At 44.6% G+C, this 25,543-nt stretch overlaps 1 protein-coding gene and 1 non-coding gene across 2 annotated transcripts; both read left to right on the top strand.

Annotated features, from left to right (window-relative positions):
- The first annotated feature begins 1,020 nt into the window (after positions 1-1,020).
- GSS (glutathione synthetase) lies at positions 1,021-25,543 on the top strand. Its single transcript, XM_015597177.2, is given in 14 exon segments — positions 1,021-1,171; positions 3,881-4,015; positions 9,598-9,608; positions 9,610-9,744; positions 12,003-12,078; positions 12,409-12,548; positions 13,263-13,379; positions 16,738-16,818; positions 16,919-16,996; positions 17,978-18,044; positions 21,440-21,634; positions 22,121-22,202; positions 23,843-24,032; positions 25,003-25,543. Coding segments are annotated over 13 exon segments (1,425 nt in total). The 5' UTR covers positions 1,021-1,171; positions 3,881-3,886; the 3' UTR covers positions 25,127-25,543.
- LOC112471092 lies at positions 23,300-23,418 on the top strand. Its single transcript, XR_003043214.1, has one exon. It is a non-coding gene; the product is annotated as a 5S ribosomal RNA (ribosomal RNA).

Genomic DNA, 25,543 nt, shown 5'->3' with positions numbered 1-25,543 from the left:
ATTGGACAAACATCAAACTCCTTAACCTGGCATCCAAAGCTCCTAACAGTCTGCTTTAACTCCCAGGCCCTCCTCAGTATCCACACCAAACTCCTAATTGTCTCTAAAACAAGCCTGCAACACAGAAGCCTTTGATATTTATGTTCTTGCTACTTGGAATACTATCCCAATTCCTACCTCTCACATCCACCCCTACTTCCCTCACTGCCTACACATTTCTATTCATCCTTCCAAGACCCCCAAAGCCTTCCCTGATTCCTCACAGAAGCACTGTTTACCCCTATATCTTCTTAATCAGATGTGAAAACGGGGGCTGTGTCTTATTTATGGATTATTCCCGAGACTGGACTAAACTTCAGTTTCATTTAACTAAAATTCAACCAGGTGATTCAGATTGAGAAGAATCTTATCACACTTCAGAAAGAAAGAACAGTTAAAGCATTGGGAAGCCGCCAAAGGATGAGGTGAGGGTAGGTATCAAGAACCTGCATTTAAAAAAAACTGCCCCAGATCCTAATGCGAGTGCTACTGGACATTTTGAGAAATACTGGGTCACCCTCAAACGTTCCTAACTTTTAAATAGCTGGAAAAACGAAAATGCTTTCCTTTTGTCTCTAAGGTTTTTCTTGCATCTGTCTCGGGGTTAGGGAACTCAGGTGGACTTTTCTGGGACCTGTCTGGGTGGAAAACAAGCCTGGGTTCCAACACTGGCTCAGCCATTAAGGTGCTTTGGGACCTTGAGCCGGTCTCTGCTCCTGAGCCTCTACTCTCACATCTACCCCACCAGCTGTGTGTCCCCGAGGTGGTGACTGTTCCCTTCTGGGTATCAGTTTCCCCATCTTATACTGGACGTCACCAGCTCTGACGCCCTACGAGCTATGCAAACCCGCAGTTCCTCGCGGACCCAGTGTGACTCCTCCCCTCCTTCCCAAGGTCCTGTCTGCGTGGGTCCAGCCGACGCACCCCTAACGCCAAGGCAGCCCTCATACGGACTGCCCCTTCTCGGCCGCCGTCCAGCTTCACGGGCACTGGCCTCCTCCCCCGCCTTGCTCTTTAGGCCCCGCCGGGGCGGTCCGCGCAAGCGCATTGCATTGCACGGTGTCCCCGCCCCCTGAACCTCGGGTAACGGCGCGAGGGGTCTGAGTACGGTGCGCGGCGGAAGCACGACCAAGTAGGTTGGGGAGCGGCAACGGCGGCCGGCAAGGGTCATGTTTCCTCTGGAGGAAGGATGTGAGGGAGGGGACTAGACTGTGATTGGAACCCTGGAGACCTGGAGATATTGCAGATCAAAGTCATTGACAGGAACGGGGAAACTGGTGTCCAGTGAGGGGGTTGGGCTGGTGCGTGTTGATCTCTGATTTCCCAGATCTCCTGATTTCAGATGGGGCTAGGAAAGTGGTGCGGGTGAAACCAGAGCCAGAGTTTAAAAAAAAAAAAAAAAGTGGGAGCGATTAGGACCAAACTTTGTCCAGAGGGGGAGTGAAAAAGCCTGTGATGTCGGGCAGGCCTGGGCAGGACACCGTATTGTTGCCCGGGGCCGCACGCAGGCACTGGATGAGGTCGAGCTGGGTTTTCTTGTGGGCGTTCTAAGGCTTTTGGTGATCTGGCCCAAGTGTCATTCATTCATTTAACATTCATTGAATACAGAAGTAGGCGCTGGAGCTAGAAAAGTGATCAAGATAGACGCTATTCTTACAATGCAGGGCAAAGTAATGGGCTGTAGCAGCCCTGGGTGGAGAAGAACAGAGATGGCTTCTAAAACTTAGTCATAAAAGCTGGTAAGGAGTGGTGAGGAATGTTCTAAAGAGAGAACAACAGCACGTGCCAAGACCTAGAAGATGAAGAGATTCTGGTGTATCCTGGTCACTGAATCTATTTAGCGCCCAGAGAAGAGATGATGGTAGTTAGAGCTAGGCTCCTAACTAGAGATGGAGAGAAATCAAGGAATTCAAAGGATTGTATATCTACATAGAATCCACAGGATTTGGGGAGAATGGGGAGAGAAGTATATATAAAGCGTGATGTTCATTAGAGGAGAGAGCAGATTTGTGGGGAGTCAATAACAAATTCTACTCTGGTTCTCTGAAGACTCCCAGTAAGCAGTTGGATATTCTAGTTTGAAAGTTAGGAAAGCACTAATGTAAAGGTATAGATTTGAGTGACATCAGCAAAACAGAGCCACAAGAGTGGTTGAAACTATACAATTAAAAAAAACAAAGGGCCCAGTTAGTGCTTTTTGTAGTGATTAGTTTTATGTCTTATCTTTGTGTCTTCAGTACCTATTCAAGGGCCTGGCAATAGATGCTAGAGCATGTTTGCCGACTAAACAAAATCCCAACAGCAGCCAGAGATGTTGGAATCTCAGAGCTGTGAAGAGATGGGGGCAATGGGAGGGTTCCATTGTTCTAATGTCAGAGTCACAGGTTCTAGTCCTGGCCCTGCCACCAGTCTGCTGTGTGACCTCTGAGAAATCTCCCACCTGTAGCATGAGTATAGCCAAAAAAACCCCAAAACCTCTGCGAAGGACCTGCACACAGATTTTTCACATTTAATCCACATGGCGACTTTATTTATAAAGGGAGTAATATTATGGAATCAAACCCAGATGTGACTGACTCTAGAGCTTTGTTCTATGATTGCCTTGATCTCTCACCCAATAGGGATGTTGTCAGGACCCTCTTGAAATCACATGCTCATTCTTTCAAAACATTGTGCTGAGGCTGACTGGCAGACTTTCGTAATTAGTCTAGCACCAGTCCTGTCATGGGGAGAGGGGGATGGAGCTGAGTGTGGTAGAAGTTACTTGTCACTTTCTAGCTCCATTCCTGGGGAACACTGAGCTGGGCGGCCATGTTCTGTTTCTAAAATCAAATGATAGTAGTGCAGAATAAAATTAATGACCAGTGTTTCCAAATTTTTATCCAGATCTTAAACTCCTAGAGCCTACTGCAAAGTGAATGAATATGAAGGTGTGAGCTGGTTCACCTCTGTGTGTCTCTGACTACAGAGTTGGATTCCACCGTCCACCTCCCACCCACCGCCCCACCGCCCACGCCATTACATTGGGCACTTGGGTTTCAATTATTTATGTCCTGCTAATGTGATTTCTCAAAAATATTTTCTGTCTTTTGGTGCTGTGATGGTAGATATCCCTACAAGGAATGCCAGTAAGTTTGCTTCTGGTTAGGGAGGAGTCCACCTTATCTGCATTTTATAGTATTTCATAAAGGCTCCTTCCTGCTTCTCCACCCTTATGTAATTAATTTGAGATCTGCCAACATGGATTGTTGGAGCTAAAAGGGAAATTAATAATCTATTGCAGTGGTTCCCATCCCAGGAAAACTTGTTATAAAGACAGAGTTTAGCCCCTCCCTCCCCTCAGACTTCTTGAATCAGAATCTCAGAGTGGGGCCCAGGAATCTGTATTCTTTCCCAGGATCCTTAGAATATTCAGCCAGGATTAGAAATCAGTGGTCGACCCCATCCCCTCCTGTTTCACAGGTAGAGAATCTGCAGCTTGGGATGGGAAAGACCTTGCCTTGATCACATATGACATTAGTGCCTCTATCTTAATGAAAAGTATTGAACTAGGGAGTCCAAAGACCTGTGTTCAAGTCCAGGTTTTATCATTCATTAACTTGGGCAAGTCATTTCACCTCTCTGAGCCTCCACTTCCTTACTGTAAGAATAATACCATCGTTGTATTAGGAATCAAAAGAGAGAGTAGCAATGGAATTGCTTTGTCAGCTTTCTGCTTTGTGCTCATAGAAGTTGATAAGAGCCAGCCAATCTTTGCTCTCCCATACCACACTGCCAGTTTCAGTGGTTGCTGGGCCCCAGGCCATTGGTCACCAAGCCTTCCCCTCTCCTTCTGTTGCAGGTTGGGATGGCCAACAGCTGGGGGAACCTCTTGCAGAATGAGCAGCAGCTGGAGGAACTGGCACAGCAGGCTGTGGACCGGGCCCTGGCTGAGGGAGTGTTGCTAAGGACCTCACAGGAGCCCAGCTCCTCAGACGTAAGCCCCAGCCCCTCCCCCCACCACTGACCACACTGTTCTGTGTCCTACTGCCCATTGTCTGGCCCCTGCCGGGCTGGAGGCAACTCCTTTGGGTCAGAGACCACATTTCTTTGCTTTATTTTTTTTAATAACTAAAATTGATCTCTATAAGTATGTAAAAAGTAGCATGTTAGAATAATCAAATTTAAGTCTGAGATTTGAAATGACTTAGGTAAGTTACTTAACCTCTCTTAGCTGTAGTTTCTTTAAAGATTTAAAAGGGATAATAATGGGACCTAATTCATGGAGTAGGTAAAAGAATTAGAGGATATTTATGTGAAGCACATTCCCCAGGGAGCTATTACTTTTTAAGACCCCCTCTAATCACGTTACCTTCTCTGTAATTGGTTTGTAGTATATCATTCCGAGTCTTCCTCTGTGCATTTATATATATATATAAATATAAATATAAATATATATATTTAAATAGATAAATATATATATATAAAGAAATATATAGTTTTTTGAAAAACAAGTTGGGTGATACATATTATTCTGTGATGTGTTTTTATTTGTTTTTCATTTAACAATCTGTCTTAGAACTCTTTCCAACTCCCTCCATTTGGGTCACCTTCATTCCGATGTACAGTATCCCAGGTGTGGATGGATCATAGTTTAACTTTCTTCTGTTGATGGCTATTTAGGTGATTTCCAATGTTTTATAACTACAAATAGCACTACAGGGAATATCCACATACCTGTTTGGGCACCTGTATGTTTCTCTACAGTTGCTACATGAAAGTAGAACTGCTGAATCCAAACCACATCTTTAACAATTCTCATTCTTTAGAAAATCAAAACCTTTTAATTTTGTGTCTAGGTAAAATGTTTTCATTCTCAAAAATTCAAAGCGTGTAAGAGTTTACATTTAATCCTCCATTCTACATTCCTTAGCCACGCAGGTCTCCTCCCATGAAGGTAACTTGTGTTTTATAAATAACACATTTATTCTTGTTTGTTTTTTAAGATAGTGTATTCATAATAATATCTAAATATTCCTTTTCCTACTTTTTACACAAAGACATATGCTAGACAAGCTCTTCTATGCTTTGCTTTTTTTAAAACTTAACATTTTACTTACGGCGATCCAGATTAGTAGCTAAAGAGCTGCCATCAGCTATTTTTTATAAAGCCACATTCTCTTTTGTCTCTGTGTGCCCAGAACCTAGTTAGGGGCCTGGTAGAGACCCCAGAGTCAATAAATATTTGCTGAGGCCTGAGTGAATGAGAATGGCTGTCACCAAAGGTAGGCTGATACTGTGGAAGTTGTGCCTCTGCCTTTAGGAATATAATTGCTTGATCTGTGAATTTTAGAATTGTGAACTGCTTATGTGAACCCGGATGTAGCATTTTTCCTTCCAAGATTTTATTTCTTCATTAATCAACAGGTATTGTGTGAAGGACCAACACTTGGTCCTTCTGGAAGTTATTGGAGCCTAGAAAAGGCATAGTCCTCAATGAGAGTCCCAATGCAGAAAAAAAGATAGGGTATGTGTGTGTGTGTGTGTGTGTGTGTGTGTGTGTGTGTGTGCGCGCGCGCGCGCGCGCGCACATGTGTATATAATTTCATTACAAATCTTTACCAGGTGCTTCCTCTATGCTGGGCCAGTCTAGGTATTCAGAACAAACTTTTTTTTTTAATAAATCATAAAATTTAAAAAAATCTAGATGCCAGCTTGTCTCGAAAAATCACATCAGCTGGCAGCCCTGGCCCACTTTCCTGCATGGCAGCAGTTAGCTAGAGCAGAGTCCTGACTGCCCCCTTTAGATAGATAGGAGACAGAGGTGGGTTGGCCAGAGGCCTTGACCTCTGGAGCTCATGGTCTAGCTTGAGAATGTACCACAAGACAAAATTAAATAATATCTGTTCTATGAGAAAATATAGGTAGCTTGCTGCACAATGCTATCATTTACTGAGTATTCACTATGTGCCAGGTACTATTCTAAACACTGTGGAATTACTCATTTAATCCTCACAACAAAGATGAGGAAATCAAGGCCCAAAGAGGTTAAGTAACTTGCCTGAGGTCATTTAAATAGTGGTGTAATTGCCAGAGCCAGAATTCAAACCCAAGGAGTTTGCCTCCTGAGTCCATGCTCTGAACTTCTATGCTTTACTGCCTCTCCCAGGATACTAGAGCAGCGGTCCCTAACATTTTTGGCACCAGGGACGGGTGCTCCTATGAGAATCTAATGTCCGATGATCTGAGGTGTATCTGAGGTGTATCTGAGGTGTATCTGAGGTGGTGATGCCAGCACTGGAAAACAACTGCAAATGCAGATGAAGCTTTGCTCTCTTGCTAGCCACTCACCTCCTGCTGTGTGGCCCGGTTTGTAACAGGCCATGGACGGGTACCAGTCTGTAGCCCAGGGTTTGAGGATCCCTGCTTTAGAGGACACCTAGAAGAAGGAGCAATTCATTAGCAGTACTTGAACCTTAAAAGACAAATGGGAGAAAGGAACAGCACAGCAGAAGCCCCAAAGCAGGAAAAGGCAAAAAATGTTAAAGAGGCTGTAGCGGAATGCAGGGCACATAGTAGACAGAGTGGGAAAGAAGGTAGACCAAAATCAGACAGCCGAGGGTCTTGGGATACTGGCGGGAAGGTGTGTGAACAAACTAGCCACGTGCAGACTGAATAGTTGGCTCCTGCACGCGTTTAGGGAGTTATTATTATTATTTTTTAATATACTTGAACAGGGTACAAAAATCCAAATGGGTAATCAGTATAGAATAAGTCCTCTTCCTCCAGCCACTGTTCACCTCCCCAGAGGCAAACATTAACAGATTTTTTTAGCACATGAAATTAACTTTAATATTTGTATTTAGCCCCAAATATCCCAGCATGTCAAAATAAAGATTATTAAGGGATAATCGTACATTCTTTTTCCCCTACTCCTTCCTAGTCTTGAACCCAGCGGGTGTTACAATCGGGGCCAATCTAAGTCTGGCCAGCCGAACCTCAAGCGCTCAGTGTCCTGGGTGGCGGCTAGCGACCACTTGTGGAACAGCTAGGTCTGGAGGAAGCTGCAAGGGGCCGGGGGCGGGGTTCTTTTGCGGCAGCTGCGCAGCGCCTAAGAGGCATCGCACAGCTCTGTAGGATCTGGCAACCAAGGGGAAGAAAGGGCGGGCAGTGTCGCCCCTGTGGCTTACCGCCCAGGCGGGCGCCAAGGGGTCCTCCTGGCCCGTGGTCAGCGCCAGCCCTTGCGCAATGTCTGCACGGGGCCCTGGGTCCGTTTTCTCGTGTCTGGACCTTCAGGTGGACCGACTCAACCTCCCTATCCTCCGCCGCGTCCTGTGCAAGCTCCCGTGCTGGGGCCTGGGGCTCTCAGTTCCTGGGCCCAGCACTAGCGGCCCTCCCTGCGATCTTTCCCCGACCTATGGCAACCGGCCTCGGCCCACCCTGCTCCACCGCCGCTGGGAGCGCACTGGCTGGCCAAAGCCCGCTAGCCGCTGTCCTCGCCTGAGCCCAGGTGTTTGTTTGTTTGTTTGTTTTTAACCAGAGTGCCTTTAAAAAATCAGAACCAACATTTTTTTTTTTTTCGATCATGAAATAAAAAAAAACTCTAGATACCCAGCTTGTCTTGAAAAATCGATCAGTGGCAACTCTGTCCCACTCTTCTGCATGGCAACAATTGGCTAGAACAGAGTTCCAACTGCCCCCTTTAGATAAGATGGGAGTTCTTACTCCTTCCCATAACTGTTTTTTCGATGACTTTGAAGCAGAGTGTTTACTGTTATGCATGTGCTATACTTTTTTTTTTAAATATAGAATAAGAATATTATTCTGTATTTCTATCAAAAGTAAAAAGACAGTGTTTCAGCCTTTACCCTATGGACAGCGGAGAACAGCTGTGTACTACTGATCCCAAATTCAAGTGGGTATAAAGAGTCTGGGGGACAGAGGCAGAGGAAAGTCTCAGCAGAAAAACTTTTGGGGAGTTTTTCAGGCCAAATGAGACTTATTGGAAGAGGCAGAGTTCTGAGATTTAAAGCCAAGGTAACACCCCTGTAGTCAACACACATGCACTCAGAGTATTAGATCACCCCTTACATAATCTGTAGGAATTCACACTAACTCATAAAGGTTTCAAGATGAAAAAACCTTACTCAAAAATACATGTCCTCAGATTTGTCTTAAAATAGATGCTGAGGAGGGCAATTTGGGAATTACTAAAATTTTAAATGGATTTACCCTAGTTACCTGACATTTCCACTTTTAGAAATTTACCTTCTCGCATGCAAAATACCTAGAACATAAATTCGTTGAAGCATTGATTGAAATGGGAGAAGAAAAGGAAACCACCTAAATGTTCATAATAGAAGGCTCGATTCAATGAATTGTGGTATATCCAAAGAATGGTATACTATATAGCCATTAAAAGAATGAAAGTGCTCTATTTGAATGTACATGGAATGTCTCTGAAGTATTTATAAAGCAAAGGACAGAACAATGTATCATATGCTTCAGTGTATGTAAAAAAAGAGAAAATATGTATATATACATATACATTAGTTTAAAAGGATATATAAGACGCTAGTATACCATTTGCCTCTGGTGAGAAAAACTAGGTCACTGGGATCACTGTGGAGGTGAGACATACTTTTCACTATGTATCTTGTCTCTTTTGAATTTTATATCATGTGTTTGTATTATCTATTCAAAATAATATCTTAAAAATAAATATTTAAATGCCAAGTTCTAACACTATAAACTCGTACTACCATAATGGCAAACTGATACTAACTCAGAGCTTAAACTCAGGAATGCTTCATAAATAAGTCACCAGGTCATGTTATCATCTCTTACCCAAGTTCTAGTTCATTTGTTGTTAGGAATCTCAGAATGCATTATCCCCTTCAAGGAACAGTGTTCTGGATGGTATTTGGGTTTCCTGACTCTGCCAAAGTCCAGAGAACTGAGAATGCAGCTGAACTCTAGGCTCGGCAACCTGAGTCTCCATCTCAAACATTGGGGGTAGAGAACCACCCCCGGCTTCTCCTCTGGGGGCCAGAGTTCACTTCTGCTGCAGCCTTACCAGCAAGACTCTCTCCTCCAACCAGAAGAGGAAGGCACATGTATATGTGTTTAGTAACCATCCTGGCTCAAATCCCAGAGCCACTTAACAGCTTTATATAATTTTGGACATGATACTTAACATCTCTGAGACTCAGTGTCTTATCTATTTATTAAGTTTAATAATAGTATCTGCCTCATTGGGTTAAATGATGAATCTATGCAAAGTATTTAAAATAGTGCCTTGCACACAGCAAGTGTGCAGTAATTTTTTGTGGGTTTTTTCTTGTTTTGGGCCATTTTGCTTTTTGCTCTTTTTTTCTGGTGTAAAGAGATAAAATATTACAGAGCCTAGAGGTTCTCTTTGTACCCTTCCTGTTCTCCTTGCCTTTCCAGAGATAACCACTATTCTGCAGTTTATGTGTCTTCAATAAATGTAGGCTACACTTTCCATGGGGTTACATTAACAGGAAGATAACCCATTCATAGGTGTTCTACCCCTGCCCACTCTCTCTCCTTGATCAGGTGGTGTGCTATCCCATTCACGACACTCTTCCCCTCACTGGTCCCCAGTGCCCTGCTGGAGCAGGCCTATGCCGTACAGATGGACTTCAACCTGCTGGTGGATGCCGTCAGCCAGAATGCTGCCTTTCTAGAGCAAACGCTCTCCAGGTACTGGGTGGCGCAACATTGGGAGGCCAGAAACTGGTAGAATCAAGGGACTGGAAGACTGGGGAGCCATGAGGTATTGCTTTGGCAACTGACTTGGTGGGGTGAGGGACAGGTACCACCCAGGAGAAACAAAAAGTAGTAGAAGTCAAGAAAGCTGGCTTTTAATCCAGGCTCTCCCACCTATTTAAAAATATGGCCTCAAGCAAGTCCCTTTTTTTCCTGGGTTTCAATTTCTTCATCTGTAAAATGAGAGATTGGCCTAAATCTAAGATTCCTGCCAGCACTGACATTCGTGATTCTCTGATCCAGGACCTCCTGCTTTGAAGACTGAAATTTCCATTTGGAATTAGCGAAAGTCAGCTTGGTTTTAGATAAAACAGAAGGCAAGTGAGGTTTAAAGTCAGATTTCCTAATTCTTCTCCTAAACCCTTTCTTGTCGCCTCAGGGCCTCTCATCTCTGGGTGGGATGGGGTGCAGACTGGGCAACACCCAGGGCATAAGGATACAGAACCCCTGAAGTGACTCTTCCCATCCACCCCTCTCTGTCTCTTCTTCCTTGATCTTTCTTCCTTTCAGGCCCTTGGGAAGGGAAATTACTTTAGAATTACATTCTTTATTTTAGAATTAAATTAGAATTAAATATATATAAATATATATTTATGTGTGTGTATCTATAGAGACTAGATATATATATATAATTGCATTATATATATAATATAATTGATTAATTTTTCAAAAGAAAATAATTATTTTGTTAGAGACAAAATCTTTTAATAATGTGCACACTGGTATGAGGGTGAATGTGACAAGATCATAATGGTAAGAAGTTTGGAAACCATTGACTTGGAGCTAAAAACCCAATGAGTCATGAAAGTATAAACCCTACCAACACCATCTTTCTCAAGATGGGCCTGGCTTTTATACCTCTGATTCTGGATTGTGGGAAATATGAGCAGCCTGATTTATGACCTGTACCCTAAAAATATGATCACATGGGAGACCTTTCCTGCAGCCTGTCTGTGCAACCACAAACCCTGTTCCCCTCTCCTCTGATATACACAAAAACCCTACCTTATAAGAGAGAAGAGCTTCAGGAGCACATGTGTGAGAATAGCCCCCAAGAGTCTGGGGTTGAGGGGAGCACCTCTTCAGAAGAAAGAAAATGTGTCTCAACTTTCTTGGGAGCTGAAGCCAGCTAGGGTCATTTCTCACCAAGGAGAGAGGTGGCTTGGAAGCAGAGGAACTTCATGGCAGGCCTGAGCTACTTGGGCTCAGTGAGATCCTTGTAACAAGGTGAGCCTGTGAGTCAGGTTTGAGCAGGCATGCAAAGACCGCCCTGAATCTTAAAGGCAACAAATGTGGCATTGGTTACCTGTGGGTGCCCCTCCCTGAGGCTCCAGAAAACCATACTAGATGGGCTCCTACCACATGTCACAGCAGTACCCTAGGCCATGACAATGAGCCGTCACAGACATGATCTCTACTCTCATGAGGCTTGTAGTCCAATAGGAAAGACAACTCTAATCATCACACAAATAAAATGGAAAATTGCAGCTGCAATTCATGCTTTAAATGAGCGGCGCATGGTGCTATGAGAGCGAAAACAGGGGGACCTGACCCAGACAGGGAAGGCTTCTCTGAGAAGATCATATCATATGATGACTGGTTGAAGAAAAAAGTAGGATATTTGGCTTGAGTCAGAAAACTTTGGGGGCACGGGGTATCACTGCTGTCTTCTAAACTCTGAGGGCTGCCATGGAAGAGGAAGAGAAGACTCGTCCTGGGAGGTCCCAGAGTATAGGGAAAACTATGGAGAGTTAATGTTAGGTGAGTCAGAAAACTCACATCCATCAGAGCTATTCAAGTACAGAATGGTTATATCACATGCCATTATTGAGTTCTTGTTGTGACCAGACACTATGTTCAATTCTGTATGTGTAATATGTCATTTACCCTTCATCACAACTCGGTGATATAATTATTTCCCTCTTCGTTTTACAGTTGAGCAAACTTAAACACAGAGCAGTGAAATGATTCTCCGCAGTTGCCTGGTAGTGAGTGGTAGAGCTGGGATTTGAACCCAAGTCATCTGGCTGTAAAGCTGGGTTCAAAACCACTTGTTTTCTGAGGGGTTGATGTGGGTGTTCGGGTTTGGGCCAGAAGACCCAGACGGGATTCAGGAGTCAGTGGACAGGGGCGGAACTCCTTGATCTTTAAGGTTCTATGTAGCCTAGAAATTGTTCTGTTTCCTCTTCCAGCACCATCAAAAGAGACGATTTTACTGCTCGTCTCTTTGACATCCACAAGCAAGTCCTGAAAGAGGGCATTGCCCAGGTAACCGTTCCCTGCTCTGCCCCAGTCTTTGACCGGCCCCTACCAACCCTCCTCTCTCTCTCTCCCTCTCTTTTATTTATTTATTTTTTTAACCAGAAGAATTTGGCCCAGGCCCTGGGCTCACGGCAGTCTGCCTCTTGCTGGTCCTCACTGGATTTATACATCAGTGGCCGATCCTGGGATGACCAAAGCAATGATTCCACTGTGTTTGGGAGTGTTAGCCAGTGCCTCTGATCTCTATGTAGTGTTCACGGTTCTTGTCTGCTCTGTGGCTAGGCCCTCAGAGTCCGCCCCTGGACAAATGTCCTCAGCCTTCAGTTTTCCCCACAGACTGTGTTCCTAGGCCTGAATCGTTCAGACTACATGTTCCAGCGCAACGCAGATGGCTCCCCAGCCCTGAAACAGATTGAAATCAACACCATCTCTGCCAGCTTCGGGGGCCTGGCCTCCCGGACCCCAGCTGTGCACCGGTGGGTCCCTTGGGCAGCCCTGGGCACACCAGTGGGGTGACAGCCTAATGAGCCTATAGTCACAGGTCGGGGCAGGGATCTCCAACTCTGACTGTGCCTTCCTGGACTCTGGGTCATGTGCTTCCTCCCTGTAGCACAGTTTCCACTTGTAATTCGGTCTTGGTATTTCAGGGAAAGAAGTGACCTTAGTTCATCTAGTCCTACTCGCTCATTGTACAAGTTAGTATTCTGGGCAGAGAGAACAGTATCTATAAGGGTCCTGAGGTAAGAAAGAGCTTATATGTTTTAAGGCCTGAAAGGAGGTCAGAATCCAAGTCAGGGAGGGATGCAGAGGCTTCCCATATGAGGGTTGGACCCTAGTAGCATCCACTTCTATCCAGCAGTGATGCTCCATGTTGCTGTAATTCCAGATGGTCTGCAGCAGGATACCAGACAGCACCTGGGGCTCAGTGAAAGAGGTGCCAGCTTATTGGGAGGCTGGTGTGGAGTGGAAACAGGGTCTCAGGCCTCCTCTAGGCATGTACACCAGGGGCCAGGGGTAGGGCAGCCCAACATAGTCTAGCTTGAGGTAGATCCTACAGGAATGTGATGGTAAATGCTTTTTAATGTTCAGCTGATTCTCAAAGTGATGTTCCTTATAAGTGTCTGTGAGTCATAGGCAGAGGGATCTTTCAGGTTCATTGAATTACTGAACAGACATCTCTCTTCCAACAGACATGTTCTCAGTGTCCTGAGTAAGACCAAAGAAGCTGCCAAGATCCTCTCCAATAATCCCAGCAAGGGACTGGCCCTGGGGATCGCCAAAGCCTGGGAGCTCTACGGCTCAGCCAAGTAAGGGGGAGCAAAGTGGCAGCAGAATCCTGATTTAAATTCAGCATTCGTGGGTGTAGCAACTTCTTGTTTGCCTGCCATCATTAGGGAATGAGCAAATTTTTGTAGGGATAGAAAAGCTTAACACTTTTAAGTGCCAAAATAATTTTAATGGAGTTTGGGCTTCCTTCTTAAATAAGAGATGCTGACTCTAATTTAATCTTTTCTTGTTGGCTAGAGGTCTTGACTGTCAGTGATTGCATCTTGATGTAATGTAGAGGTGCTGCGTAGAGTTAGAAAGGCATATGAGGCTATTTACTTGTACTGATGGCCCCAGCTGTTAGGCTCTAAGCTCTCATTATTTTTCTTCATAGTTTTTCTGCCTGTCTCCCTACTATTAGCTCTTACTTCTTACTGCTGTCAGTGTGCTTGAATTTGGAATTCTCTACTCCCATCCCTATACTACCTTTCCGATTTGCTGTGGTTCAGGAAAGCAAATGATCTGGGTTGTTATGATTGTGTCTAATGAGTACGAGGGCCTCTTCGATGAATAAATGCATTAGCTTTGATATAGAGATTTTACAGAGTTTTTTAACTGCTTATGGGCATTTTTTGCTTCCTTCCTATTTCTCAAACGTGTTCCAGATGTGTGAAGATGCTAAGTAAGTGACTTCTGGATAAGTGAGGGGCCACTGTACTAACAGTTACTGCAATGTTAATATGGCATTAATAGTTAACCCTTAATGAGCTCTTACTGGTACCATACTTTGTGTTAAGTGTATTAATCATTGAATCCTCATATCAAACACTCCCAGGTAGATACTCTTTCTCTCCCCTATTTTACAGATGAGGAAACTGAGGTTCAGAAAAGTGACATGAATTGTTCAAAGTCAAGTGGCAAGTTGGTGGTAGAGCCCAGAGTCTGCCTCCCTCCAGAACCTGCATTCGTGATCACTTTATTACCTCCAGGAGAGCCTCTCTGAGCTTGCTAAGCCTCACTAAGACTCAAGAAACCTCAGACTCTGAGCATTTAGAAGTCATCAGATGAATATTTTGTCAAGTAGAACTCTTGGCTAGGTCATATTTTAAGAGCGAAACCAGGAGATGGGCCAGCTAGGAAACTGCTGATAGACAAATGCTACAAAGGGTATACCATGGGGAGAAAAGACTCATGTGCCCCAAATTAGGCACTGGTGGGTAGGAGACGTGGGGAGCCTGAACAAGGACTGGCTTTCCTCATTTTGAGAGTCAACTGGCATGTCCGCGGACCCAGCACATGACCCTCGCTATATCCGTTCTTTTCTCTGAGCATCGATTTCTTCATTTGTAAATGGAGGGTAACGAAAACACCTAAAAGGGTGGTAGTGAGAATTAAATGAAATCATGGATTTGAAAATTGCTTTAAAAAACTTAAGGGTCAATACTTTTAATATTAATAATAATAACTATCATTTAAGAAGTACTAGTTTTATTTTACAGAAGAGCAAACCAAGGGCTTCAGAGAGGTTGAGTAATTTGCCTGAAGTCACACAGCTAGTAAATTTAGAATTAATATCTATCTGCCTCTGATGCCTGTGTTTTTTCTACCACACTGTTCGGCCTCCAAGAGAAATGGTCCCATAATATAGACTGAAAAACTGAGGCTCGAGCATTTGTAGAGCAGATTAATTTTCATCAGTTATCTCATACTTTGTAAGAATTTTTTTAAAGGAAGCCTGGAAAATGAATTATGATTTCAATTTAGATATTTACTCAAATTCAACATATAGTATCTGTGGCTAGAATGAGAGAAGAAAAGGGGATTCTTGGTATAAAATGTTGGAGAAACTATGATCTTTAACACCCATCTATTTCATAGATGGGGGGAAATCAGGGTTCCAAGGAAAGAAACTGACTTGCCCAGGACAAGCAACACTACAAGTCACTGACAGAGCCAGGGCTGAGATTTAGGAGTCCTCACTCCCAACCATCATGTTATTGCCCCTTTTCCTTCCTTAGCCAACAACCTTCCTAGTCCTGCTTGCAACAGACTGCTCAGAACTCAAGGCAGGAGGAGGTAGAATATGTTTTCTGAGTCTGCCTGTGATTATTTGGCAGACACAGACTAACTTAATTAACCAGGACATATAATTCCACTTTTACAGCCTCCAGCCTCCCTCCTCTGCCTCTTCTTAGAGGTGGGCCAGCCTGAGCCAGGTGCTACCTTCCTACCCACAAGCAGAGCAGATCAGGCTGCAAAGTTAAGAGCAAGGCTATTGGCCGTCGGGGCTCTCTTGGAGCAAGATAGTTTACGAGAGCACCATTTCTAGCTTGTGTCTCAGATACCCAGCTCAAAGCCAAGACTCAGCTGAATACCATGTTTGATCTCAAGAGTTTTCAGGCCAGGAGAGGGGGCATACTAGGACCTGTATTTTGGCTAAGTGGAAAGGAGTCAGGCAGTCAGGAGTGTAGTCCAAGATTGTTTGCTGAGGTAGGAAGAAGCAGAGACAGACAAGAGGCCAAGTACAGGAATCCACACTTAGAATCCTAAGCCAAAGTCTGGCCACCTAAGGGTCTCAGCAAGAAGCCCCAGGCACAGAGCAGTACAGCTACAGCAAAATTGGAGTTTGATGCTGCTGAGCATTGACCCTAAGAGAGTGGTAGAGGCCTGGACCTGCCTTTGACAACTGAAAACAGCTTGGTTGGTAGCCAGACAGACAGTTCTCTGGCATTCCCTGAGTCCTCGAGCTCCTACTTCTTTAAGAAACATGCGGATGAGCAGATAGGAAGAGGCCAGGTAAGCCCCAGTAATCCTGTTAATACTATGGGTCAAATGTGGCCCTGTGTACATCACAGAAATGTCCAGAGATCCCAGGAGATAACCCCTTATTTATACTTGGCACTATAAGGTTTCTGTAGGATTCCACTGAGCTAGTCTAATGTTTCATGCAAGAACCACAAACTCTTTTATTAATGCTTAACTATCTAGTAATAGGGTTATTAGCTTCCAACTCCCAGCATTGTCCTTCACAAAATATTCTTCAGTACTCTCACCTGTTTGTTCTTCCAGAAAGGTTTTAGAAACATTGTGTCAAGCTTTAAGAAAAAGTCCTCTTGGGTTTTTGAAATGATTTTAAATCTAGATTTTAATTTAAACAGAAAATTGACATCATTGAAATATTTCGTCTAACTACTAGAGAAGGGACAGAGACATCTTTGTTTTTTCCTATTTTCAGGAAATCATGTGTTGTGGCCTTAGGTGTCTATGCCTGAGACAGTCCTGAGTTGAGAAGACATCTGCTCTTTCAGGAAACTGTTATTATTCTCACTCTGGAAGAGGGTGGGACAGAGGGAGGATAAGCTTTGTAGTTGCCTTGGGGCACCTGTGCTCTTTCCGCAGTGCTCTGGTACTACTGATTGCTCAAGAGAAAGAAAGGAACATATTTGACCAGCGTGCCATAGAAATTGAGTTACTGACCAGGTAAGTGAAGGAGGGGATACCTCTAGGTGTGGCCCCAGGATTGGGAGAACCACTTAGAACAGAGCATCTACTCCCTCTGACCCTTGTCCATCTTTCTCAGGAACATCCATGTAATCCGGCGAACGTTTGAAGATATCTCTGAAAAGGGATCTCTGGACCAAGACCGAAAGCTGTTTGTGTAAGTGTTCAGGGAGCATTCCCCAAGGATCTGATAGAGGGCTGGTTTGGGAAACTCATCCTGCCACCTACTTCCCCTAAACAATCCTTTCTTCTGGGAGATGTGATAGCTCACTTCCTTCTCTCTGAATTTTAGGGATGAACTCTGAAATAGCCCATCATTCCAGGAAATTTTGGAGAAGGCTAGCCCAGTTCTGTTTCTAAAGGGTTGTATGAGACAGAGCTGCTGACATTCTGGATAATGACCTTCTTAAAATAACCTTGGTTTTCATATGTCCCTGGTCTCCCAAAAGTTTTCTTTCCCCTCTGGGTAGCTAGATGACTTGAGTACCATATATTTGGATAGCATTGCTTGCAGTATACATATTTAGACCTGAAACTTGTGATTCTTAAGAACCTCCATGGAATTTCACAATACCACTTACTATTTTCAAGGTGTGCTTTTAGCATAACGACAGTCATTAATTTACTTTAAAGATAAACCAGAAAATATCAAATAAATCAAAGAAAAAGGGAAACATTCAAAAGACAGTCCGTATCTTAATTAGACTGATAATTTTGCATCTCCCACCATCATCCCCCCAAAAAATCTCCGCCTAGTTTCAGCTACTTTAAACAGTGTAAATGCAAGTATGTTTTGCTAAATATGGCAATGTGATTCTGCTGCTCATTAATTTTGAGCCAAATTTTTAAAAATGTACCTAATGTGATTCTGGTTGTCTTTTTGTTTCCCTCTGGCCTTCCTAGAATGACTAGATCAGAAATATTCTAAAGCATTCTTTACTGCACACCTTCATGTTTTCAGTAGAAGCAGTGGTGGCATGGGTATCTCCTTTCACTGGTTCCAATGAACCCCTGTCCAGGCTACCGCTATGGACTTTGAAAGAAGCGAAACTTATTTTATTGTACCTTGAAATAGATTAAACCGCTAAACACGTCAGTTATAATTTAACACAGCAGCTTTCTCCATCCTACATTCCAGAGACGGCCAGGAAATTGCTGTGGTTTACTTCCGAGATGGCTACGTGCCAAGTCAGTACAGTCAACAGGTCAGTATTTTCTCTTTGACCATTCTTTGCCTCCTGGGACCCATTATCACTCCTCAGAGACCCAACTCCAGTGTCACAACAACCTGGGTTTTTCCCTGAGTTCTGGCTTCAGTGTTTCCTCAGGGAATTTGCTGCTGGAACCTATTATCCTGTAAGCTTTTTGCTACCTCTCACTCTGTACAAACACACTTTCTTCTAGAATCAATCCTCAGGAATCTACGATGATTCAGCCATTCATACTGTTTCTGGGAATATGTTAATAAATGTTTAACAATCATCTTTCTAAAAGAAAAGTCCCAATTTGAAGCATTTGCTGATTTCTCTAGTGTAAATACTCCCCATCATAGCCAGTTTCAAGCTACTCAACTTAACGTCTCTAAACAGAGTTAGGAAGAGGTGAATATGGTCAGCTATCACTAGCTGATACAAACCAGTTCCACCACACTACTGACCATTTCCTCCTGGCAACTTTTATCTGCGTCAGAAAGTTTTCATCACCTGCCCATTTTTGTTAATGATAGTAATGATATCACCTTATCTTGCTATCCTACCATGTAGTTTCAAAATTACTTTCCACATCCATTATTTGATTTAATCCTTACAACCACTCTGGGAGGCATAAAATTATCCCTGTTATACAGATGGAGAAACTGAGGTTTGAAGAGATGCAGGAGTTTGTCAAAGTCTCACGAGGAGTTCCAGGCTTTCTGACTCTCAGTCCAATGTCATTCTCAGTATTATCATTCTCCTCCTGCCCCTAATCTACTGTATGGAGAGGCTGAGAAGCCCTGCTTTCAGTTGGGAGAAGGTGAAGGAGGAAATAAGTTAGGAAATACCATGAGTAGTAAGCTAGGGTCATAAGACTTTGCTCTGCCTCTGTGTGCCCATGGGTAGGTTCCTGACCCTTTCTGGGCTCAATTTCTGTAAGCTGAGGGAACTACACTAGAAAACGAAGGGAGCTCCTTCTAGATATATTGTTCTTTGAATATAGGATTCTCCCTAAGGTGCAGCTGTATAGGGAGCAGCTCTATAGAGGTGGCAGCTCTACAGAAGGTCCTTTTCTCTAGAAGTGGTTAGCAATGATGAGAACTCACTGACTAGGGAAAAGAGAAACTGTTCATTTGGAAAATGGATCCACGTTCTAGGATGGGGGTTTGGGGGAATTAAAGAAAACTTTAAAAAGAGAAAAGAGGTTGAGCTAATAAGGAAGGAAATTAGTGCATAAGGAGGACATCTTTAGGGAACTGAGAAGCTCAGACCAGGTTTAGAACATGGAGGATAAGTCTGCAAGGCTTAGTGACTTGCTAGGTGACCCTGAGCAAGCACCACATCATCTCTGAGTTTTGCTTTCCCTGCTTCTAAAATAATGGTACTTCTCTGGGTTTATCTCTGATGTTCTGGGCACCTGTAACTCTGCCTGGAATACCAGCCTAGTATTTAGGTGCCTGGGGTTATTGGTGAAGAGCAGTCAAAGGTACTTCAAGTAGAATGATTGTATCAAAGGAAGGATAGCATGGGTAGGGGTAGGTTGGGGAGCGGGGGCGTTGTTCCTCAGACCATAACGTTGGTCCTACTGCAGGCAGTTTGATGTGGTCTGGAGTCAAGGACAGACTGTCCCCTCAGTGCCTGAGAATGGGGACTAGAGCTGGGAGGTATGACCCTCTGCTGTTTACCTGCCTCTCACACACTAAACTCCTAATACACCAGACCGTTCATCTTGTGATTACCCACTTGTAGGCCTTTTCTCATATTATTCTGTTAATCTGAGTGTAGCACATCCTTGAATAACGTCATTTCATTATAATGATGAGAAAAGTATTGATTCCCAGCTAGGGCAACTGTCTCTGTGAAGTTTGCAAATTCTCCCCATGTCCACATGGGTTTTCTCCTGGTAATCTGGTTTCCTCCTACATCCCAAAGATGTGCACATTAGGTGAACTGGCAAGTCTAAATTGTCCCAGTCTGAGTGAGTGTGAGTGTGTGTGCCCTGTGATAGAAGGGTGTCCTGTCCAGGATTGGTTCCCACCTGGCACCCTGAGCTGCCAGGATAAGCTCCTTGGACTGGACTGAGCATGTTGAGAAATAGTTATCTTACTTATTTTTATTAATCTTTCTTAAGTGGAGATATAGCTCACATTTATTTCAGTTTTTAATATTAGAAGTGTCTTGGGTCTTTATTTAGAGATTTGGGTGTTTTTGTTGTTGTTTGGTGTGTGGTGATAATTGATGATGAGCTAGATGGCTCTGAGGTACCTACCACAATATCTCAGCCTTCTGAATCCTCAAAGAGACTCAAGTTATTCTTTTTTTTTTTAATTTTTTAAAAAATTTTTTATGGTAACATTGGTGAATGAAATCCAATAAAAGCGATCTGGTAATATTTTTGTAACCAGAAATATGCCACAGGAACTTAACTCTTGTTTATATCAATTAACCTATGGTAAAATGGGTTTTGTTATATGTCATTTTGCTTAAAGTTGCAATTTCCAAGAATCTATAAATGACATTAAGTGAGGACTTACTGTACCTCTTCCCTATTGAGTCTCACCTGTCAGACTCTGTCCACTCAGATTTTACCTCATTAAACAGCAATAACAAATATTAATTGAGAACCTACAGAGTGCCAGGCGCTGTGTTAGGCACTGGGGATACAACAGGAAACAAGACAGATGACAAGGGTCCAGTCCTTGTGGAGCTCTCATTCTGGTCAGGGAGATGGACGTCAGAAGTAAACAAAACAAGAAAAAAAATTTTTCTAGTTGGGGGAAACGCTTTGAATGAAACCATAAGGTGAAAAGATAGTTATAGGGAAACCCACATTAAATAGGGTGATTTGAGAGATGACTTTGAGGCAAGACTTCAGGATGAGAAGGATCCAACCATCATTTGGAAAAGCCAAATGCAAAAGAATTCCAGGCAAAGGGAAAAGCAGCAAATGCAAATGCCCTTAACCAGGAATGACATTTGTGTGTTTGTGGACTGACAGGCCTATGTGGCTAGAGGGATGGCATTGAATGAGGTTGAGAAGGAAAGAGTTTGGATTTCATTTGGAGTACAGTGGGAAGCTGAGCTCATAAGCAAGTGTCCCACCCCTTTCAAACCTCCTCATCAATTTTTCTACATCCTTACCCTTTTTGTCAATTTCTCCTTTAATTACAGCCATGTTTCATTGTGCTAGACTGTGAGGTCCCTGAGGGCAAGAATCCTGCAGATTGGGGGGAAAAAAATCCTGCAGGTTGGGAGGGGCCACACCTGCCTTACGAGGGTGTCACAGTGATTTCGTAGATAATGAAAGTGAGGATAGAAAGCACAATACCTGGTATCTGATGGATGCTCAGTAAAGGCCAGTCAAAGTGAAATAAAGTAGAATGCCTTTTGTTTTCTTCTCTCTGAAGAACTGGGAAGCACGCCTGCTGCTGGAGAGGTCATGTGCTGTCAAGTGCCCGGACATTGCCACCCAGCTGGCTGGAACTAAGAAGGTGCAGCAGGAGCTGAGCAGAGTGGGCGTGCTGGAGGTGTTGCTCCCTGGCCAGCCTGAGGCCGTGGCCCGCCTCCGTGCCACCTTTGCTGGTCTCTACTCACTAGACATGGTGTGTGAGCAGTTCATTTCTCCCACCACAAGCCTCCTATGTGGCAGGGACCCAGAGCCCAATGTGTCGGGGAGGCTGGAGCTGGCACTGGGCTGGACTTGGGTCAGTGATGCTCTGTGAGAACCTCTAGAGTCCTTAGGAGTGGGGCTGGAATCCACTATAAACTCTCTCAGCAAAGGTGGAGATGGGATGGTAACCAGAGGAAGTGGCTGAGGCAGACAGCAAGAGTTAGGGAATATCTGTACCCGCTTCCCAGGCCTCCTGCTGCAGACTCCTTAACTGTTGCCAGAGAAAACTTGTTCTCATTGCTGCTGCTGGGTTTTTTGGAGAGGGGTCATATTGAGATAGTAGCATCCAGCCTGAAGAGGCCTATGGCTCTCTCCCCTTCTGCTCTTCCTCTGATGCTGCTCTGCACAACCAGCAGGATCTTAGCTCCTGCCTCTTTGGCATATTACTATTGGTGACTGCTTTCTTGCCTCCTGCCAGGGTGAAGAAGGGGACCAGGCCATCACTGAGGCCCTTGCTGCTCCTAGCCGGTTTGTGCTAAAGCCCCAGAGAGAGGGTGGAGGTAGGTAGATCACATTTACCGGGCTGCTCAGTGAAAAGGGGCTAGCAGGCTGTCACCAGTGCTGACTGACTGGCACTAGTTATGGTCATAGTCCTAGGCTCTGGGAGATAAAAGAGGGCCTGACACAGACCCTCACCTTGGACAGTGTCTCAGGAGACTCTGTGAGCAAGTGCTTTGGAGCACAGGGTAATCTGATTAATCCACACTTCGAGAGTTTAGACAAGTTTAGTCTGAGATGCCTGTGGATGGATTGTGGGGAAGTGAGATGGGGACATATCAGGATGTTAGATGTTTTCCTGCCTAGTTTGAACTCTGTGAGGGCAGGGATCATTTCTGCCTCATAGACCCAGAAGAGATGTTTTTTTTATCCTTTTCTTAAGAGATAGGTAGGAGTTTCCCAGGTGGAAAAGGAGGAAGAGCATTCCGTTCAGAAGGAGAACCTTAAGCAAAGGCACTGGTCCACGAGACTGTGATATGTTTGGAGATTAATGAGTTACTGATGAGACTGGAATTGTGTGGGAGATGGGAGGAGGCAGGGATCCGGGCTGGAAAAGATGGTTTAGGACCTGATTATAAAGGATATTGAATGTCTGTAGGGAACTGGATTTTATCCTAAGGGTAGAACATCATTAGAGAGTTTTAAGAAGAGAAGGGACACACAGTTGATCCAGGATCCACATTCCAGCCATGGTAAAGCATGTCCTGGAGTGAGGGGAGACATTAGTAGCAGAAAGGCCATAGAAGAGGCTAGTATGTTGTCCAGAAGAGCAATGTAGTGGCCTGGGCTAGGGTTATGATAGTGTGGAGTATAGACTGAAGAGAGATGTCTGAGTGGGTGAGGCGATGGAGAGGGAGGAGTTAAATATGACTCAGGGATGCCTTTTGCCTAACAGGTCCAGTAGGGGCAGGTTCTGGCAGAAGTAATAAATTATGTTTGTACATGTTGAGTTTTTTGGGAGCCCATGAAATATCTATGTGAAGTCTAGAGCAGGGAGCTTGAATTAAAGATTTGGGTGTTAACAAGTTATAAGATATAGACGGAGCTTATGGGATATAGATGAAAGTTATAGGATATAGATGAAAAAAGTTTGTGCATAGTCTATGGCCATGCCACCCTGAACAAGCCCGATCCTGTCTGATCTCGGAAGCTAAGCAGGGTCGGGCCTGGTTAGTACTTGGATGGGAGACCACCTAGGAAGACCAGGTGCTGTAGGCATAAAAAATAAGGGATTGTAAACCGACAAGGTCCTTGCAATCTGTGAGGTCAACCAAGGGTTGCTGTGCCTAAAAAAAAAAAAAAAGTTTGTGCATAGCGGAGAGAACAAGGGTGGAAGAATAATTCCTTGGTAATAACATTTAGGAGGGACAGGAGCTAGTCAGAGAGGCTGAGAAGGAATGGCTATAGACAGGGAGGAGGAGAACCAGGGCAGGATGGTGTGGTGGAAGGTGTGTTCATTTGTGTGAGTCAGGGCTCTTCTATTAAGGTGACATTCCCTCCTTAGCAGCCAGGCCTGTCCTGGCTTCACTGAGCTGGAGTCAGGAACTGAGGCTGCCGACTTACCCACATGGCCCCAGAAGTGGGGGCACAGGGTGGAGAAGGTGGGCAGAGGGTCTAGGGTGACTGGCCAGTGGAATTGCAGGTAACAACCTATATGGGGAAGAAATGGTACAAGTCTTGGAGCAACTGAAGGACAGCGAGGAGAGGGCCTCCTACATCCTCATGGAGAAGATTGAGCCTGAGCCTTTTGGAAATTGCCTGCTACGGCCTAGAAGTCCTGTCCAGGTGGTCCAATGCATCTCAGAGCTGGGCATCTTCGGGGTCTATGTCAGGTGAGCCAGTCGGGAGGGGCTGTTCCTTGCCAGACGGCCAGCCAAGGAAGCTTGGAAAGAAACACTGAGAAGGGAGCAGGAATCCTGGGCTTCAGTGCCAGCTCTGCCAATCCCTAGCTGCATTTTTTTTATCTAGTAAGTGAAGCCAAGGACCCAAGACTTCACAGGGCTATCAAAATAAGGCTGGGTGACAAGTATTTTGCAACTATGAAGGAAATTTCAAGTAGTAGCAAGATGGCTGAGAAAATAACCCTGGACTGGAAGGAGACCCCAGGGAAGAAGAGAGCTTGGGTCCAGCTCCCAGGCCTCTGGAGATTCTGGGTAAAGATGGTATGGGCTAGATAGAGGATACTCAGTGGCTTTGAAAAGCCGAGTGGCCCCTGGGTTTGGATTTGAGCAGCGAGAATCAGAAAGACTTGGGAATTTGTAAGGAATAGTTCCTGGTCCCTCATACCACTTCCTGCAAAATACTCACTCCAAGGTCAGAGCAAGGTAGGAATACCAGATCCTACCATGCTGCCCACCAGAGCCTTCCCTCTCTATACTCTTTCCTCCCAACCACTCTGCCTGCCACCCCCAACTCGTCTCCCTCTCCCCACCACTACAGCCATCTTGAGAGAGGTAGAGAAGGAAATATACAACTATAGAACATGACGTGAGCCTAGCATCATGCTCATTGCTTTTCCTGGTTTATTTAATCCTTGCGACCATCTTGCAAAGTGAGAGGTATTATCCCTATTTTAAACTGAGGAAATTGATATTTAGAAAGCCTGAGTAACTTGCTCAAAGATACAGAGCTAATAATTTCTGAGCTAGGATGCAAACCCAAACCTGATTCTAAAATCCTAGCACTTTCTTGGGTGTAGTCAGCCATCCATGTAGTGCTGTCTAGCTGGGACCAGGGAAGGTCCTGGGTTTGGGGGCTGAGTCCAGGTGAGAGTCGTGTATCTTTTGCCCCCCATTTCCATAGGCAGGGAAAGACACTTGTGATGAACAAGCACGTGGGACATCTGCTTCGAACCAAAGCCATCGAGCATGCAGATGGTGGTGTGGCAGCAGGAGTGGCAGTCCTGGATAACCCATACCCTGTGTGAGGGCACATGAAGGCCCGCCCAGACTTCACTCAAGAAACCTTCTATCCCTCATACTTGTCATTCCTCTCCTAGTCCTCCTGAGAGGGGTTCTCTGCCTTCACCTTGGGTGGGCTGTTCTCTTTTAGAGACCTACAAGGTCTTCACAAGGTGAATCCTGGGTACCTCCCATTTGAGGACCAGAAAAGCTGTGTTTCCCTTAGGTGAAGTCTGGATGCCCCTAAATCCTTGGAGTATGGGTACAGCTGAAAGGAACCTGATCTGAGGTCAGGGTTCCTAACCCTGCCATCCTCCTGTCAGTTTGTCATCAGCCTTTTCAGCAGGTCCCAGTGTTTGACTTGGGATAGGACTGAGGAGGGTGGAAGGGCATAGTCTTTCCCTGCCTCTGCCTTAAATAAAACTACATTTCTGATTCTGTGA

The sequence above is a fragment of the Pteropus alecto genome, unplaced genomic scaffold (assembly GCF_000325575.1).
Source record: "Pteropus alecto unplaced genomic scaffold, ASM32557v1 scaffold45, whole genome shotgun sequence".
NCBI lineage: Eukaryota > Metazoa > Chordata > Mammalia > Chiroptera > Pteropodidae > Pteropus > Pteropus alecto.
Note: the sequence above shows the minus strand (reverse complement) of the source record. Positions and strands in the feature narration are given on the sequence as shown.